The sequence below is a fragment of the Castor canadensis genome, chromosome 5, assembly GCF_047511655.1.
Source record: "Castor canadensis chromosome 5, mCasCan1.hap1v2, whole genome shotgun sequence".
In the NCBI taxonomy this organism is placed as follows: domain Eukaryota; kingdom Metazoa; phylum Chordata; class Mammalia; order Rodentia; family Castoridae; genus Castor; species Castor canadensis.
Window position 1 is genome coordinate 69,233,045 of NC_133390.1, and position 20,414 is coordinate 69,253,458.

General features: G+C 41.1%; 1 protein-coding gene across 2 annotated transcripts; it reads left to right on the plus strand.

Moving 5' to 3' along the window:
• Positions 1–1,218: 1,218 nt before the first annotated feature.
• Positions 1,219–20,182, plus strand: Fbxo40 (F-box protein 40). 2 transcript variants are annotated; one of them, XM_074073257.1, is made up of 4 exons: positions 1,219–1,661; positions 11,426–11,458; positions 12,445–14,335; positions 16,980–17,174. In XM_074073257.1, the coding sequence occupies exons 2-4, from the start codon at positions 11,456–11,458 to the stop codon at positions 17,027–17,029; spliced, it is 1,944 nt and encodes a 647-aa protein (XP_073929358.1). In that variant the 5' UTR covers positions 1,219–1,661; positions 11,426–11,455; the 3' UTR covers positions 17,030–17,174. The 2 variants fall into 2 exon arrangements, with proteins under 2 accessions (XP_073929358.1, XP_020040650.1); XM_020185061.2 differs by having other exon boundaries at positions 1,221–1,661; positions 12,445–14,361; positions 16,980–20,182.
• Positions 20,183–20,414: the final 232 nt, after the last annotated feature.

Here is a 20,414-nt window from a genome sequence, read left to right on the forward strand (position 1 = left end):
TTGGAAAGGGAGAAATAAAAATGTCTATATTTTGGCTGAATGCAGTAGATCACATTTAAAACCCCTGTTTCTTGGGATAGAGAGATAGCAGGATTGCAGTTTGAGTACAGCCTGGACAAAAAAGTTAGTGAGATTCTATCTCAGTGAACAAGCTGGACATGGAGGGTTACTTTTGTAATCCCAGTTACACAGGAGTCAGAGGCAGGAGGACTGCACTCCAAGGCTGGCCGTGGGCAAAAGTGCAAGACCCTATCTGAAAAATAACTAAAGCAAAAGGGTCAGTGGCATGGCTCAAGTGGTAAAGCACGTGCCTAGCATGTGGAAGACATTGAATTCAAACCCCAGTAGCACACTCAAAAAAAAACACCTGTATTTACAGATGTAATGATATTGTACATAGAAAATCCTAAGAAATCCACAATAAAATTATATAACTAGTAAACAAATTCAGCAAACTTTCAGAATACAAGATCCATATTAAAATTTTTTACAGTTTTCATCTGCTAAGTTATTCATGGACACACATACAGTGGAAATGGAAATTCAGTGACTATTAATTACAACAAGATTTATCTTGTTTAGTTTAAATACTCTCAAATACATTCAAATAACAGCTGGCACTGTTGAGTATTTGTGGTGGACATTACTCCTGTGTTTCATATGTATTGATGCATTGTTACACACGGTCACACCAAGTACCATTCCCATATCACAACTGGGAAACTGAGGTACAGAGTAGTTAAAGCAATTTGGTCAAAGCCACATACCTAGAAATAAGAAAAGTCAGGATTAATAATTTCTTTCCTTAGAAGATAGCCAAATGATTTTATTTGAAGAGGGTAAGATAAAAGAAAACAAGTTGTGGAGGAAAGGTCTGTGTCTTTCCTCTTATTAATTTACTAGTGAGCTGTGTGATAGTGGGTGAGCAATTTGCCTTCTCTGACTCTGTCTCTTCATCAGTAAAAGGAGGAGGTTGAACTAAATAACAAAGCCTCCCATTACCTTTAATTCTCTCCACATGACTTACTTTCTGCTTGATTTTTGAATGGTAAACTCTCCCTTCCCAGCCACCTGGGAAAGGCAAGGGCCAGGGGAGGACAGCTGCTGACTTGTCATGACAAGAAACAGGAGAAGCAGAAACAAGACAGCATGTCACTTGCACAAGCTGCTGCTTCAGCCAGTGCGTTTAGGTGAGAAGCATGGTTATAATTAGAACAGCAGCCCACACGGGGTGCTACACCAACCTCCTGAGCACAGCTGGACCTGTCCGGGGCCCACGTGGGACTAAGAGGCTGCTCTGGCCTTGAAATGATCCTTCTTCAAAGGGGTTTTCTCCTTCCTCCAGGAAAAGAAAACCCAGTGCTAGAAAACCCCACTTCCCATCCAGTTTTCCCTGCTCAATGCCACTGCAGGAGAAACCAAACATTGATACATACAGGGAGGGAAGAAGTCGTAACTCAGCCTGGTCACACTGCCCCTAGTGATAAGAGTTTTATTTTTAACTTCGAAACACTTGAACTATTTCTGTTGAAGTTTTCTCCCTTTCCTTGCCTTCTTTCCTTTGCTGCAGCCTATTCACCCACAGCTACCTCTGAGGATTGGTTTGATCACCATTGAGGGACACTGGAGCTGTGGATGCTGACTCAGCCAGTGCTAGTAAGGTAAGCTTCTCAAACACCAGCAGGTGCATACACCTGGGACATTTGGACTATTAACATGGGACAGAGGCTTGCTATGTGCATCACCTTTGTGCCCCGAGGAAGAGGGTTGTTCAGCAAACTCCGTCTATATGGAGGGGAGGTGGGAAAGGTTAGCAGAAAATGAGACCTGGCCATGTGTAAACTCCTGTTTCACATTTTAACGCTGAGAGCAGGTTAGAATTTAGGCTGCTTTCTGACAGCTTTCTGACAGCTTAGGTTCTTTCTCCTATAATCAACCAGTGATAACCTTGAAAGTTACACAGTGGTAATGGGGAGTGAGGAGTGATTGGGTGAGGGGGGGCATGTGGTAAGGAAATAAGTGGAAAGCCCAGAACCCAGAATTCTGAAGTCTAAATGTTTCTCTGTGATATTTGTAAGTCATTCTCGTGTGGTTTAAATTCCATCTACTGTGCCACACTACTGGTTAATGTAACACAGATGTACTTAACTGCGTGCACTATTTAAACTCTGTCTGCAGTTTGAAACCCGTTTTGCTCTAGCAGTATTCCCCAAATGCAGCTCTTTCCTCCTCAGCTCTCTTGAATCCAAAATGCACCCATGAAATATAAGTGGAAGTATTTTACAAGTTGAAACCTTTTACAGGTTTATGTACCCAAATCAAAAAATTGTTACACACTTGAAAGTTGCACATCCAGAGGGACAAAAGTAAACTGAGTAATGATACTTGATCTATTGGAAGCTATAAAATGTAAATTATTTCCAGCTTCTAGAATAACTGTATAGTGTTGCAGGCAGAGAAAAATTGGCATAGGTAAGGAAGTACTGTTTATATTCTTTTATTTCTTTTTTTTAATGTTTCAGTGTTTTTTTTTTCTTTCTTTTATTTTATTGTTTTTACATTTACTTGTATTTCTCTGGTTCAAAGTTCAGCTAAGGACACTCTGGGAAGTGACCTATGTAGCAAAAGGAACTTTTAAGTGTTCAGGTTAAAGCCACCAGTATCAAGTAAAAGGAGGCCTAAAGAAACTACTTAGATACCATAACTTCTGTTCCTTTGTACCAGCCCCTGTACTCTCCAGATGTATGCCATGACTCTGCCGAAGGTATTTGTGTTAAAATTATGCCTGTTTGCTGGGTACAATCAAATTCACTGTACCTAACTTCATTTAATTTTGTCAGGGTTTCCATGGCAAGTGTCTAAAATGTGTTCTGGGTATCACCCAGCTGGGGTGGATTAGCTTAGGAGTAATTAAGAACACAGGCTGAATCACAGCCACCCCTGGACCATCCAGCAAGTGAAGCACTTCCTTGGCCAATACCACAGTAATTAAATACTGATACCAATATAGAAAATACCAGATATGAAGATAAGTTGCTATTTAAGTAAGTAAAAAGTTTAAAGGTAGAGATTTCTAGAGTAGGGAGAGAGCTGCCCACTGGGAAACTGAATAGATCTGGGGGAAGTGGCTATGTTTGTAGAGCACGGTGAAGTTACTGGAATCATAGTCCAGAAACCTGAGATTATGGAACCAGATGTGAGAATTACCCTCAACCAACTGGTTGTGTTAAAATCTCAAGAAACAGAGGGATTACTTTAATGGCGAACTTTATACATTTTTCCTTAGAATTAAATCTCCATAGCAGGGGAACAGGTTAAGAATGTTAGTTAATTATAGTAATTAATTAATTGGCTGGTTAATAGGTTAAGAGTTAAAGAGTATCTTTGACCTTCAACTTTTAACCTTGTCACTTTCACTGAAGTTAAAGCTCAGAAATAAATCATTAATTGCTAGGGCAAGCCACATGAGGAGACAGAATAGTTATTGACATCATGTGAGGGGTGCTGAGAGGGCCCTTTGCCTAAAAATATCTCCCTGACTTCAACTTTAAAATTATAGTAAGGAATGTTAAAACTATTATCTGTTAATCCCATTCTCTTTGGCTTGAGTCAGTGACTTAAATACACCTGCCATATGCGTTATCATGACCTTGTTGGCCAGAGACACTTGGTCACCACCTTCTCCTCATTCTTCCAGGCTCTGCCCTGCTCTGCCCTTGGTACTATCTAAGCTTCCAACATGCCCTTGGCCACCCCTATGCAGGTAGCTCTGTGTGGGGCTGTGGTTTCTACAGAGTCAATAAAACATGACAGTAAAGTGTGTGTTTGGGGTGGGGGGAAGCAGGTGGGAATATGGGTATTTTATTTCTCTGAGCCTTGGTTTCTCCTCTAAAAATCTGAAGAGCTGAAACTAGACCCTTTCCTTTAAAAGGGAGGCCTTTGGACCATCAACATTGTCTGGAGCTTGCTATGGGGAGAATCTCAGCCTCACCCCAGTGCCACTGAATCAAGATCTGCATTTTGAAAACATTGCACAGGCAATTGCTATGTGTATTGAAGTTAGAGAAGTTCTGGAATAGAGGAGTTTGGGTTCTCTGCCTAGTCCAGATTCCTGATTGTAGGGCTCCAAGTGTTTAGAAAAACAAGTCCTATCCCTGGGAACAATTCTGTCAGCACTCGGTGTGTCTGTTACAACTCAAACCCACTGAAGTCTTTTCTATTCAATGCAGGCCACTTTATCCTACTAAGCAAAAAGATTCCTTTTTCTGTTGTTAAAAAAAAAAAAAGGACCCAAATTATCATATATCTGACATCACTACAGTTTCTTGTTGAATTTGTTTCAAACTGTTCTTACAGCTCTTTCAAAATGCTATCTTCTTTAAGGTTCTCCTCAAAGTAATTTAATTTGGTCCTATTCCATAAACATTGATTGAGGACCAGGAATTGTATTGTAACTCTCTAGCCCCTCAGAGCCCATTCAGTACATTCCTTGAGATACATTTGTGCCTTTAGTTGATATTCAGATCAGAGCTCTTTCCACTGCCTAGACGCACTGTCTAGTCAGGACACTTGTTCCATGCTGCGGAATTGAACTCCCTCACCACTTCCACCTCCCAGCAACTCCACCAGGCTGTGCTGCCTCCTATAGCCAATGACAAGAGAGAAAGAAATCCAGTCTCAATGGACACCTTCCTTTTTTTCTTATTGAGGAGGATAATGTAGTAAACACTAAAAATTATAAACTTGAGCCTAGGAAAGAAAGATGCCTTCAAGTCTTTGTGACATCTAAAAAGTCCCAGATCATCAGATGATAACAAATATCCCTCTGAGGACAAAGAAGTCCCAGGCCTGAGCATACTATCTGAAGTGAACTCCTAAGTATTTAAAGAACACTTTGTGGTGATTAGATCAGCTCACAGTAGGAAATCATGGGGATTTACATTCTTAAACGACTGAGGTAAGATTTTTAAAAATAGAATATAAAGATTATTAAGCTGGCAGTGTTTATTAAAATACACTTGAGTGAAGAAGAAATGAAAATTAAAAGGCCAGCCAAAGGCTACAAGGAGTGATACAATGGGAAAAAATGAAGGTCTCAACTGGGGAAGTAACCATGAGAATGGCTTTCCTTATAGAGAAAGGACTAAAAATTGAGTGATTTTATATATTAGACCTTTCACTATTTTATGTCATTTGATGCTTACTCTATTATATGGGCAATTATGAGCACCATTTTACAGTAAATGGTAAAAGGTAAAAGGGACAAGCAGGAGACAGCTCATGCAGGGCCATGTGGCACAGTAAGGACTTCACAGCTCATTCCTTATCCCGGGAATGACTGGAGATTTTAAGCAAGAAACTAACAACCTCCTTTTATAAATTGGCAGAATCATTTTGCTGGCAAATATGGATTACAGGGTGCAAGGTGAGGGGAATGAAACTGATTATCAAGTCACTACACTAAACTAGATGAGAGATCATGGTGCTTGGACATGGGCCATGGTGTGGAAATGGAAACTGGGTAGAACTGCTCACTGCCTTTCCAGATCTTTCAAGACCTTCCCACCTAGCTGGCAGTAGTTCCTTTATAATTGGGAGCACAATACCTATTTGCCTGCAGCTCAAGGGCCCTCAAACTTGATTCAGTAGGTCCGATTCAATAAGTATGGAGTAGGGCCGCAAATCTGCAGTTATAATCAGTTTGTAAGTCATGTTCATGTTGTTGATCTGAGGACTACACTTTAAGAAATGCTGTTCTGGGCTGGAGGCATAGCTCAAGTGGTAGAGTGCTTGCCTAGCATATGCAAGGCCCTAGGCTCAATTCCCAGTACTGCAAAAAGAAAAAAGTTAACACACTGTTCTAATTGACTTGGCTTGCCCTATCAATTTATTACATTCTGAGTGGTTCACATAGTGCCACAACCAGCATCAAATCTAGCTGCTTCCCCTTTGCCAGGTTATTAGTGCTCCCTTATTTCTTTAAAGAAATATCCATTGCTTAAACTCATATGCCTGATCCTCTCACCAACTCCATTCAAACTACATCCAATACACCCAATAAAATTAAGTTCCATGTAGATCTTTGGATCACTTAAGTCCAAATTACATTGTTTTAACTGCTGTCTCTTCTAGATAATGGAAATTAAAATTCATGTTTTGGGCCAGGTATGGTGGTGCAGCTACTTAAGAGGCAGATCAGGAGAATCATAAGTTCAAGGCTAACCAGGGAAGCTTAGCAAGACCATGTCTCAAAATAAAAAATGGCTAGGACAGCTCAGTGGAAGAGGGATTGCCCAGCATGTGCAAGGCTCTGAATTCAATCCCCAGTACCACACACACATACACACACACAAAATTCATATTTTGGGAAAAGCATATTGGCCATGTGCTTGACTGTAGTTCATTTGTCAGAGGAGGGAATGTGTTACCTTTTCGGATGGAAAGCAATACTTTAAATGTGAACAAAGGATGCAGAAACTGAATGGGACAATGGCACCTGGATAGTCATACTTGGGCACAGATCTGTCACTTTTTCATAATGAAGAGTTTCTATAATCTGTGTGATTGATTAAGTAGATGTTTCACTTTAAATCTCAGAATATTTATTGTAGTGCAGATAATTAGCCCTCAAACCTTCCTCCTCATAGTTGTATTCCCTGAAATCCAAAGTCAGACCTAGAAGCTTCTCTTGTTTCCTCTACCCAGAGGGGAAAGAATATCAGATGTGGTTCAGAAGTGTTCAAAAGACAAAAAAAAAAAAAAAACAAAAAAAAAACTTCCACAGATGGAGGTGCTTCCTGATGAAGGACACCTGGATCCTTTACAATCTGGAAAGACTGCACATGTGGACACTATACTGTGCTCCAACTCTAGCCATGAATTGCATCTTCCCAAACTCATCTAGATGGCCCACATATGTCCCTGTGGATCTCTGTAGGACATAATGTGTACAGCAGAGTATTGGCTTCTTAAGCCTGGATAAAACTAGGTTTCTTTTTCCTGAGTAGCCTTGTCTGCAAACTGCAGAGGGTAATAACCATTCACATGGTTGCTGTGAGGATTGAATGAGATGTCATTAAAAGTACATGATAGGCTCTAAAATCTTATTTCTTTTCCTCCATGACACCCAAAATGCAGATAAACACCTCAATCTAGGAAAGTCAGTCAAACCTCATGGAGAAGGATTCAGTCACTGTACACTGGAACAGAGAAGATTAGGATAGGCATCTTATGGCACAAGGTCATCAATGCTGTATCTAATTTGATTAATTTGAGGCAACACTGATTGGCTCCAACATAAGGCAATAAATCCATTGTCTGGGTTTGCTAGAGACTAAGAGACTTCCTAGGACATGGGACTTCGGTGCTAAGCCAGGAGGGTCCCAGGAAAACCAGGATGGGTGGTCACCTGACTCACCTAGCAATAGACTATCAAGAGTTCTAGGTTAACCCTTATCTCAGTCAGAATAATTTCCCCCAAATATACAACAAAAGGTTCAGATGTGATTTTTATGTTCCTAAACCATATCTTTCTCCTTCCTCTTACTGCCAAACTTCTCCAAAATGGTTTCCACGCATCATGTCTTTCTGCTCAGCCCATGCCCTATCTCTAAATCACTCATCTGATATAGCTCCAAAGCCTAACAGAAGATCATTAGTGGTAGATTAAAAAAATGGGGGGAGTCTTTGTTGTCAGCACACAATATTTTCTCTTAAAAGGATATATTCAAATAACTTCATGAGATAGAGACCAAAAAGGCATGAATGTTCCCACTGTCAGTAGCACGGTTCCCAGGAACCATACTCCTTATTGCTGCAGTGGAAAGGGATTGGGCTTGGAGTCCATCTCAGAGTCCTCCAGCCAGACACGCCTACTTCCAGGCAGAGTTCTCAGGATTCTCATGGAGCCCATGGAAACCAGCTGAGATTCTCTTGCCTTCTCTTCTCTTCCCAGAAACTGTGCTCAACCTCATGGCAGAACATGCTGGCAAATATGAAGGTGGTAGTTTGTCTCTTCTTTTCCACCTGAAAACCAGCAGGGTCTCTGAATTTCCAGACTCCATCCTTATGGAAAAACTGCTATTCTTAATAGAAAACAGATGGTCACGTCATCCCCGTCAGGCCACAGGCCTGCCAACATTGGAGTATGTGCTTAACAGCTTTCTTCTTCCCTCTGAGGAAGACACATTTCAAATGTCCAAGGGCCCCACAGCTGAACTGCCACATTTGAACTGGCAAGAGCTCTTGGGGGACCTCCCATAAGCGGTGGAGTTGATTGCTGTCATTGTTCTTAACTTTGCAGTAGCATTTGAGGCAGGCATTGCTCATCCTTTCCTTTATACTTGCGACAACATAATCCTGACTTTGATCTCTCCTCTGCCTCTACTTCTTCCTAATGGCCCACAAAATAGTCATACGTGGCTATGTAACTCATGGCTCAGATGTTTATTTTGTGCTCTCAATTCCTCACTCAGGGCTTCTTCTGTCTCTCATTTGTAAGGAGATCACAAATCTGCATCATTACATTCTAGCCCCTCATCTTCCCCTTCACACGATCTGTCACCACCTTCAGCAACTTGAATTAAACTTGCTGGACCATCTTGCCTCCACAAATGATTCCCTCTCAGGCCTCCATTTTCCTCAAAATTATAGCCAATATTCTCTCTTACTGGTTCAATGTTAACTCATTTCCCCATCTCCAGCCAGAAACAATATCTTCCTTTGTAATGTCTCCTAGCTCTCTCGTCTTGTTTGTTTCTACTGTTTCCAGGCTTAACCGTGCAAGCTTCCATCACATTCTCTACATAAGCAGTTTCTAACACGAGGTCCTTCTACTCATTCATTCTCTACTATTCCTAGTTAACACCCAAATTATACTGTAAAGTGGCTCCCTATGTGTACCAAATAATTCCAGATTATTTAGTTTAATATTTAAGAATTTCCACAATAAATACACAATCAAATTTTTCCTCCAGAAGTGATGTAGAATATGGTGGGAGTCAACATGCACAGTAAATTTCACATTAAATGATGAGTAGCTAGATTCTTGCATACAAAAGATATGCTCCTTACTTGAACCTATTGTGTGCCATCTCTGTCTTAGTACGTTTTAGTTGCTATAACAAAAACATCATAGTCTAGTTGGCTTACAAACAATAGAAATTCATTTCTTCAGTTCTGAGACTGAGAAACCCAAGATTAAGACACCAGATTTGGTGTCTGGTGACTGCCTTCATGCTGGCTCATAAATAATCATCTTCTTGCTATGCACTCATATGGCAGAAGAGACAAGGGACCTCTCATAGGCCTTTTATAGGAAGACTCTAGTTCTATGCACAAAAGCTCTGCCCTCATGACCTAATCTCTTCCTAAAGACCTCACTTCTAGGTACTCTCACACTAGGGATTAGATTTCAACACACAAATTTTGAGGAGCTCAAACATTTAGACCGCAGCACAATCTGTCTCGCAGTCTTACTACTCTGTCCAGTTCCTCCTCTGGCCCTCACAACTTGATTTTTCTTCTATTGCACCTTGAACTTGTTTGATGTTCTAGCTTGCAGCTTATCATCTGCCTCCTGATTTAGGCTGAGAAGGAGTATAGAGCACTCTGGCATGATCCTTCCTTCATGATCACTTAGTAAGTCTCATGGGGTCCAGAACAAGGGTTCTCATTTATTAATGTGCATAAGAATCAAATAGGCAGTGTGATGAGAATGCAAATTCTATTAAGCCTCTCACTTGGTTCAGGGGAATAGCCAGAGTCTATAGCAGCACAATCCAGCAGAATTTTCTATGAAACTGGGAACATTATATTCTGTGTTGGCCAATAGGGTAGCTACTAGCCAGATGTGGCTATGGAGCCCTTGATGTGGCTAGCATGACTGAGGAACTGAATTGTTCATTTTATTTCATTTTCATTAAGTTCAAACACCAATATTACAAAAAAAAGTTACATAATGTTAGAAAATTATTTTTAGTTTTCTTAGATGAGATAGTGTCATTATAATTACAAAAGGAAATGTCTACTCTTAGGAAATGCATGCTGAAGTACTTAGGAATGAAGTGTTATGATATCAGTAACTATTTTCATGTGATTCAGTCAAAAACGTGTATTAGTGGAGGAGAAAGAAGAGATTGAAGGGGCACAAAAATGGTAAAATGTTAATAATTGTTGAATCTAGGTAGGGTATATTTAGTTGTTCATTGTATATGTTTATTCACCTTTTCCAAAAAAAAGTTAGGAGAAAATCACCCACAATTAATTGGTAAATCCTAAAGTAAAATGAAATAAAATTTTAAGTTCTTTATCTTGTGACTTTGGAGTGCAAACCGCTTCACTCTGTTCCAGGCTAATACAGTGTGAGATTGAGATTGTGTTGTGATTCTCTAGAAGATGTATTACAAACTAAACCTACAGATCCTAGCTAGCCTGTATTCATGTTTTTTCTTTGCTCAAACAGGGTATTGTTGTTTTAAATTAAATTAGTTGCCAACATGATAAAATATTTTACACTATGATAAAATATAAAATGCTTATTATTATAAGAGCAATTGTATAAATCACTTCCTAGGAGTCAAGCACTGTTCTAAGAGTTTTGTGTATATTTACTCATTTACTCCTCACAACAGTGGTATGGGGTAGATACTGTACCATCCTCCTTTATAGATGGGAAGCTGATGAACAAAGAGGGTAAATAACTTTCCTGAAGTTTCCTAGCTACTGGCCTGGAGAGTCAGAAGGGAGACCTGTGCTATACCCCCACTCAGAAATTTTCATCCCCACTTTCTCTGGAAAATCCAAAAGATCTAGCAACCCATTCCCACATGGGACCAACCAACTAAAGCTAGGTAGTTTTGTTCCTTTGAAGACAGGGTAGCTTCTCTTCTACTTGCCTCAGTCTCCACTATTAACCTGCATGTGGGGCCTTGAGGTTTTGATCTCTGCTTAAGGCATAGCACAGCTGAGGACAGTAAGGTATGGTGTGTGCTAGATATGTCACAGGCACTTAGGCCTGCTCTAGACCAGTTGGACATCAGGCTGACCTCTCAGCAGACATGGAGGTCCAATGGGAGAGACAGAGGGCAACTTATGCCAGAATAGCAGGTAGGAGGGGGCAGAATAATTGTCAGTAGACAACAGAGGAAAGTTACAAGAAGCAGGAGTTATACAACCCGTGGCTGATAGGTACTATGTCCCATAATAGGGCAATGTGGGTCATGGAAAAGAGCATGACTCCATCACTTAATGGTCATGTGGCCTTGGATAAGTTACTAACTCTTCAAACTTCCATTTCCTTGACTGTAAATGGGGGCAACACCTAGTGGGGGGGGGTGAGAGGAATTCAGTGAGAGGATATGTGAAGTCTCTTTGTCCCCTGCTAATGCTTTTCTTACTAAACATTCATATTCATATTTTTCCCTAGAGTTAAGAAGCAAGAAGAAGTTGGGAAGCTATGGTGAGTACCAAGTGCTGCTGGAGCTTCACCTTTCAGAGATCCAGGTCTCATTTTACTTAGTCCATAGCCCAAGAAGCTAGCAGACTAGTTCTTGTAGTTTGATGATGCTTACTGGCAAGAAATTGACACAGGGTAAAGCAAAAGCAGAAAGTTAAGGAAATTTTATGAGCAAAGATTTTTAGGGAAAATTGAAATATATTTCCCAACACATAGAAATGATAAATATTTGAGGAGACAGAAATGCTAAATAGCCTGACTTGATCATTACACATTGTAATACATGTATTGAATCATCATACTATGCCCTATAAGTATGTAAAACTTTACCTGTCAATTAAAAATTTTAAAAATAAAATGTCAAAAATGCCAGAAATCTAATTGGCTAAGAATTGCCTCATTCAGAAAGTATTATTGAGTATGTGTATTAGACAATGGTCCAAGCCCCCAGCCATAGGCTAAGGATGCAAATGTGAGCAAAACCAGACAAAGCCCTGTCCTCCTGGCATGCTTGCTCTCTGAAGGTAGTTGATTAAATGAATGATAGCATACCCATATTCTGCAATGTTACACTGCCACTGTGAAGAAAGGTTGCAAATAATAATTAATAAAAAAATCAATTTTTATGTTATAGCGGGTTAAAAGCAGGATGCAAAATTGTATTCATAATACTATGTTATACAAATCATCCATACAACTCAAAAATAACAATTGTTAACACTGTAGTCCTTTACTGTAAGCCTTTTTATTCTTTTCTAAGCACATCTACTACTTACATAGAATAAACCATTGGGAAGATGGTTTATTTCTAGAGTGGTGTTATGATGGATTATTGCTTTCTTCTCTATGGTTGTACCTTTATTACAAGGTTCCTACAAAAATTATGTATAGACAGTAAGCAAATCAATTAAAATAGTCACGGACCTGTATTGAGCTTCTCTCCCAGCATTCTTTTGTGTTCTCTTTCCCCTTGCCCTTGGTGTGTCCAGGGCAGGGCACGCAGGGCCCCACCTGGGCAGCACAGGCATTGTGAAGGATGTATCAACCGGCACTGCCACGTTCCTGTAGAGCCCAGCGTCTCCTGCTTGGTGATAAACTGTCGCCTGCTCTGTGGCGCCACCTTCCACATGTGCAAAGAGGCAGAACACAAGCTCCTCTGCCCTTTAGAGCAGGTTCCGTGTCTCAACTCTGAATATGGCTGTCCCCTTTCCATGTCCCGCCACAAATTGGCCAAGCACCTGCAGGTGTGCCCTGCTAGTGTGGTCTGCTGCTCCATGGAATGGAACCGCTGGCCAAACGTGGACTCAGAAACTGTCCTTCATGAGAACATCATGAAAGAGACCCCCAGTGAGGAGTGTTTAGACACAGCCTTGGCTCTCCAAGACCAGAAGGTCCTCTTCAGATCCTTGAAAATGGTAGAACTTTTCCCAGAAACCAGAGACGCCACTGAGGATGAACCAACTATGAATGGCGAAGCCAGTTGGGAGGAAATTGGAGGTGCGGTGGGGGGAGTGGATGCTAGTTCAGTACCACACAGTGGTCTGTCGGCAACTAATGGAGAGGTAATGGAACTGAGTCAAGAAGAACGAGAGGCATTAGCCAAAACCAAAGAAGGGATGGATCTGGCCAAGTTTGGCCAGTGGGAAAATATGTTCAGCAAAGAGCACGCAGCCTCTGCTTTAACAGTTTCATCAGCAAGGTGTGAGAGTAAGAGCAGGAATGGTGCAGGGGAAGACCAGAATTCTGGTGGTGATGACACAGTCAATGGAGAGGCTGCTGGCAAAGAGAAAGAACCACAGGAAGGCCAGAAGCAGCAGGACTTTCCCATCACCATGGAAATGACAGGACTTGCCCCCTGGCAGGATGGTGTTCTGGAAAGACTGAAAACAGCTGTGGACGCAAAGGACTATAACATGTATCTTGTGCACAATGGGCGGATGCTTATTCACTTCGGGCAGATGCCTGCTTGTACACCTAAGGAGAGAGATTTTGTTTATGGCAACCTTGAGGCTCAAGAAGTTAAGACCGTTTACACCTTCAAAGTTCCTGTGAGCTACTGTGGAAAGCGTGCTCGCCTTGGAGATGCCATGTTGAGGTGTAGGCCAAGTGAACACAAGGCTGTGGATACTTCAGATTTGGGAGTCACTGTGGAGGACCTGCCAAAATCCGATCTCATCAAGACCACTCTCCAGTGTGCATTGGAAAGAGAACTCAAAGGCCACGTCATCTCTGAATCCAGGAGCATTGATGGGCTGTTCATGGATCTTGCCACCCAGACATACAACTTCGAGCCAGAACAGTTTTCCTCAGGGACAGTGCTGGCTGACCTCCTAAGCCCCACCAACCCAGGAGGACTCTATGTGGAGCTCCACAGTGAGTGTGTGACCAGGAGACACAATAAAAGCAGCTCTGCCTTTACCTTCACTTGCAGCAAATTCTTCCGAAGGGATGAATTTCCCCTTCATTTCAAGAATGTCCACACAGACATTCAGTCATGTCTCAATGGCTGGTTCCAGCATCGATGCCCCCTCGCCTACTTGGGATGCACATTTGTTCAAAACCATTTCCGTCCCCCAGGACAAAAGGCAAAAGTGATCTACAGTCAGGAACTCAAGACATTTGCCATCAAGCCAGAGGTTGCTCCAGAGCTGAGTGAGGGAAAGAAAAACAGCCGTCTCTCCAGCCATGGAGGAAAAAGCCAAAATTCTTTAACCAGCCTGCCCCTGGAGGTTTTGCAGTACATTGCTGGGTTCTTGGACAGTATCAGTCTGTCCCAGCTCTCCCAGGTGTCTGTGCTGATGAGGAATATCTGTGCCACTCTGTTACAAGAGAGAGGGATGGTTCTCTTGCAGTGGAAGAAGAAGAGGTATTCCCATGGAGGTACGTCCTGGAGAGTCCATAGACAGGCAAGTAAACACTCATTTATTTATTTATTTTACAAATATTTACTAAGTGCTTGCTATGTGCTAAGCACTAAACTAGGTACTGGGACAGTTGCTGGAAATAAGCCTGACTCAACGAGATCAGTCTAGTAGGGAAGATGGACCCGTAAACACATACACAGCAGTGTTAGATGGCACTGACCACTTGTCTCTGTGTCCTGAATGTCTTCCACTTGCTCACATGCTCTACTCTCCACCCTTCTCCACCCTGGTCTGTCCCAGGAGGTTGAACCCGGCAGACTGCCTTAATCAGCTATCTGGCCCTCGAGCTTCCAGTGAAACTAAACCCATGGGAGTGTATTAGCAGGAGTCAGGGAAGGGGGAAGAACGGGCTAAAAGATCTGATCTTCAGGCCTCTTTCCTACATGCTTCCTCCTCTGCATGACACCTTGGACTGGCTATGTCCCTTTACTGAAGGTGGCTACCTTGTGTGGCAATCTTCACACCGTTATTGGTTCTGGGTCCAAAGACCAACCTCCTTCCCCTTCAGGCCTAGGGTGGTAACTCTAGATTGTTACAGGTCCTAGATATTGCACTATATCTTGTGGCTTTCCTGCACCCTGGCCACGTTTGTAAATCTTTCCTTTTCTTTAAGTTACTTGATTTGAGTGTGTCATCTTTTTCCTGCTTGGACTCTGCTTGATACAATAGGCAGTAAATTCTTCTCAGTCAAATAATTCTTTTCAAACAGTGTTGCTTCTGATAAAGACATTTTGAAATTCTAAATGAATTTGGTCCATTCATTTCTCCTGGTTCAAAATCTTCTTTAATTTATAAAACTCTGCTGTGTAAATCAAAGAATCTTTCACTTTAGTAAAACTTTGTCCCCTTTTCTCAACTTGGTCATGTTTGTTTAACTTTATTACAACTTGTACAGAAGTGAGATTCCTAATTCATCATGTAATATCCAGAAAAATCTTTTCTCATAGCAAGCATGTTGGTAATTTGAACCATGAATGCATGAGGCCTATTTAGGTTGATAATCTCACTGTTCAGTTTCTTCCTAATATGTAAGTGTTCGAAAATTGGTATTGAGGAATTAGAGTTGTTTGCATCTATTTTTGTTGGTTATATCAATGATTATGTCTTTTATAGTTTCCATTATTTTCTTCTTAGGTGGTCTTCTATAAAAAATAGTTGTAAGACTCTCCCTGATGTATCCATGCTGCATCCTTGTGTTAAACTGGTTGCCAACCAACCATATGTTAAGGATAAGCATTAATGAGATTAAAATCTGCCTTCAGGAGAAATATAATATAAAACTACCTAATATTTTCTCCTGTAAAATCAGATGTAAATAATTTAATTTATATACTAGAAATTCCATTACTTTTTTGGTTCAGGTTTGTCCCCGATTCAATAATTTGTGACTACTCTTGAATATCATTTAGGAAAAAACTAATCCCCTTGTAGAAAGGGGTAAAGGGTATTTAGTTAGAGCTAAATGATATTAAAATTGCTTTTTAAGTTTTTTTTAAAAGGGGAGATTGTTCTAAGATCCCAGGAAACACTTTTCTTACACAGGAACAAGACAAAAAATAAAACAAACAACCCCCCAAAACAACCTGAGGGTGAAGCAGTCAGGTTGAAAGAATAATTAGTATGCCTGCTTAGATTTTAAAACTGGTGACTTGATTACTACATCCCAGGTAGAAAGACCAGAAAATGTTTTATTGAATATCAGACTCATGGAATTCTCCTTTGGGATTGTGTTCTAGTAAGATCTTTTTAATTTTGAGCAATATAAAAGCTAACCTAAAGTGGCATAAACAACAATGGTAATTTATTAGCCCATAAAACTAAAGAGTCCAAAGGCAATGGCTTCAGGGAAGGCTTGATCTAGTAGCTCAAAAAATACCCCCAAAAGATCTTTTTTTCTTTCTTAGTGTGACTGGGGTTTAAACTCAGGGCTTTGTGCTTGCAAACCAGGTGCTCTACCACTTGAGCTACACCTCCAATCCATTTTGCTCTGGTTACTCTTTTGGAGATGGGATCTCATGAACTATTTGCTTGGGCTGACCTTGAATAGCGATCCTCCCAATCCAAGTAGCCAGGATTACAGGCATTAACCACCAGCAGCCGGCTTCTATTTCTTATCTCTACTTCCTCAATGTTGGCTCCATTCTATAACAGTTCTCCCTTGGTGTCCCTGGTGGCTGGCAGCTCCTAGGACTATAGCTTCTCAGTTTGTATATAGAAAGAAAAAGAGAATCTGCTTTTTGATATCTCAAACAAAAGTCCTGGAGTAGAGGTCCATTGGTACTAATTGTTTTTAATTGAACTGTTTGTTTACGCTAGAGCTAATCACTGTTGCTGATGGGGGCTCTGGGGAACGTATGTATCAATACACTGATTGGGGTCAGTCATTCTCACAATTTAAGGCTGGATCGGAAGATTATTAATTGGGAGGGTAACTAGGAAATGAATGCTAGGGAAGAAACTAATGAATGTCTACAGCAGCCACTGAACACTCTGGAAGCCAAGCACAGAAGGATCAGGGAGGCATTTCCTTAACACTGTTCAAATCCAGCCCACCTGGGAGCACTGACTGTTTACCTCTGAACTTCTCTCTTTCCTACCAGATCTGGCAGTTCAGCAGCCTTTTTTCCAAAATCAAGTGCTGGGAGTTTAATGAAGTCACCTCCATGTCTGAGCACCTGAAGACCTGTCCTTTCAACATCGTGGAGCATAAGACAGACCCTATTCGTTTGACCAGCATGTGTCAGCCCTGTGAGCAGGCCCGGGAAAGCTTAGTGTCCACCTTTAGAGCCAGACCACGTGGAAGACACACCTAAAGATCCACTCTTAAATTTGTTCTCAGAGTACTGAGTGTAGAACAGTGTGGTTTGAGGATTGCCCCCTCCGTCAACCGTGTATTTGCTTCTCTGAGTGTATTGGGATATGCAGTGTCTTTCAAACCTCAGCAGTTGTATTAGGCCTAAGAATTTCTTAAGCTGTGGCTTGTGCTATAGCACCATATTGATGGCTTATTTCCTTAAAAAAATAGGTCAGTCTGAGGAGAAAATGAGTAACTTGAGGCCATTTGGAAAATGAACCCAAGTCCTAAAGGAGATGAGAGCACAATGAATTTCCTCACCAGCACAGGCGTATGATTTTGCACAGTGCTTTTTAGTTTCCAAAGCACTTTCAAATTTCTGGGGCAGGCAGTGCAGGGGCTGAGAGGGAGGTACAGAGAGTTACCTCCCCAGGCATGCCAGGAGGAGGGCAACCAGCTTGAAGGCTCTTGAACTGAGTCTGTCTGCACAGTTAAGTCCAGGACTTCTTTCAGTCACCCTACTGTTTCTAAGCCCAGGTGGTCCCAACTCAGCCTGACGGAATAGAGTCCCATCAGCATGAGGGCAGTGATGAAGTCACAGGGTCTGTTTTATAGAATCTTGGCAAAAAAATAAGGAAAGTCTTAAAAAATGAGAGTCAAAAGGAAACAGTATATTTATGGAGAAAATTAAGACAAAAGCCATAGCCTACTTTTAACATTTTGATAATGATTTGAGAGTCAAAGTTGGGTTTGTGTGTGTGTGTATGAAAAGCATATTTTAGGTCTGGGTTATGGAGAACACAGGCAGAGCCCAGTACCACCCTGTGCCATCCAAAATTGCCTCCATACATACAGACAACCTCAGTGTAGTTCCAGAATGTACAGGACAGCACACATTTGGAAAAGTCCAGACAAAGCCCACTGTAATTACTGTGATACCAGTTTCCAGGACCTAGACACTACAACCCACTGGGGATCTTGGAGAGGAAGACATGTGAATATAACAGTTCCCTAAAATTGTTCCTTCCAATGGCTGGCCATGCCTGTAGCCTGTCAAAAATGGATGATACTGATGTTTTGGGTGACAGTGAATATTCATTAGAACAGAAGTAAAAGGAAAAAAATTCTACAATAGACTGAAAGCAGGGTTTCTCAATCTTGGAACTATTTACATTTTGAATTGGATAATTATTTGTCATAATGGACTGTCCTTTGTACTATAGGCTATGTAGCAGCATCCTTGGCCTCTGTCCATTAAATCCCAGTAGCACCCCCACAATGAACAACTAAAAATGTGTCCAGACATTTGCTCTGAAAGTAAAGTGGCTCTCAGTTGACTCTCAGTGGTTCTATACCAATGACAATAAATTAGGATATGCTTATTTTTTAGTTTAGCAAAATCTTACCTCGCATAGCTATCAACAGTAGCTATGATTTAATGCAGTTCTCACTTATTTGCTAAATGGATTTTAGACCTGTGGTGATATTAACTTGGGAAACTGATGGTGCTGATTTGCTTGATAAGGCTTCATGTCCTTGGGTTGCATGCAAGAACATATCCTTTTAGTTCTCTCCAGGTAAACCCGAAACCAGAGAAGTTGAGTTATTTGCTGTGTGTTTATAACCTTCTTACCTTAATTGGTACCGTTTTTCAGCAGTCCTAGAAGTTCTCAAGCAAGTGAGAAATAGAGAATAGGAAGCAGAGGATGAAGAATTCAGCCAACAAAAGAAGGAGTCTCATTAATTTGTGTGCTTGTTGTTCCCTGGGTCTCTATTTGAGCATGGTTCAGAGTTAGTATAGATGAAGTAGTTTACATCTCTTAGAAGAGTCACAAAGGCAGTAGAGCAAGTCCCAGAACAGAAGGATGTTTATCTTTCATTATAATGTATCCACTTGGTACTATTTGCTTATGCAATTCTACTTTTCCTAATATTTATTGTTTGGCTTATATTTCACATTTGTTTATAAGTCATCATTTTCTAAAAATATAACTAGAGTGTGATCTTAGGTTTTGTTCAGTGAAGATGAATGACCACTAAACACTGAGTGTATTCTCCAGGCATCTGTTCCACGTGTTTTGAATCTGGTCCTTCCTATATGAAGAATGAAGTTCCCAAAGCCCATTCTAGGTTTCTTATTAGAAAGAAAGAGAAAGAGGAACTACAGACTGATGAAGATGAACATCAGGGGCACCAGTGAGATGGATTAGGAGCAAAGTGTAGTAGAAAGACAAGAGGAGGGCAGAGGGCTTTCCCTTTACAAGCTGGGCAGCTTAGTCCAGGAGAGCAGTCAGGACACTCTGACATGGACCTGCTCTGTGTGGGGAACACTTCCAGCCACACTCTCCTCTACCTATGTCTGCCTTCATCGCAGTAGTAAATTGGTCAACACCATCAAACACATTTTATAACACATTTATCTAATTGTCAGCTGCAGGAAACTAGCATACTGCAGATATCCCCTGGTCCCTAGAAATAAGCATGTTTTATGGGAAGAGGGCAGGTGGAGCAAAAGGGGACCCTTTAAGAGAAACTGTGTTAAACAGATGATTGATCTGTGAGGTGAAGCTGTTGTGAGTATCATGAGCAGTGAGGCAAGATGCAGATGTGTCTTCATATGAAGAAGCAGGTGAGGGGGGTGAGGAGGAATGTGTTGCAGGTACAGAGCTTGGGCAGGGAAACATCTATGAGTAGAACTCTTAATGAGCACCAACACCAAGGAGAAAGGCAATTGAATGTGGAGGGTGAGGTCTGTAGACCTGAGCTGGAAAGGCTCATCAAGATAGGGATCTAGAAAAGAAGTTTCCATCTTATAATGAAGGGAAAAGTGAAAAGCTAGGTGAGAACAAAATGTATCAAGAAAATCATTGTAAAATTTCTAATTTATGTGTGATATCAAATCAAATGGAAATGAAGAATGAGATTGAATATATCTATGGCAACTTATGTCTATATACCTGGAATGCCAGTCTCTATAAGAAGAAATAAAAGCTGCTTTACACTCTAAAACTAAGTGCGTGGATCTTGTGAATTAGGTCTTGATGCTGACTTGTGAATTCACTGACATAAAAGTCATCATTGTAACCAAGGAGTGTGTCTTGAAGAAAAGCCAAGGAACAAACCTGAAGTGTACAAGGTTCTAGACCCATGGGCAGTTCACCAACTCTATCTAGGAAGCCCTGGAGCAATTGTAGGTTTCAGCCACTAATCCTAGCTCCTCCTTGATCTCAACGCCTTCTCC

Bases quoted from the DNA above. Each gene is read 5' to 3' on its own strand.
- Fbxo40 (XM_020185061.2), top strand. The intron at 14,362-16,979 runs GCAAGTAAACAC...CTTTCCTACCAG, and splicing joins CCTGGAGAGTCCATAGACAG to ATCTGGCAGTTCAGCAGCCT.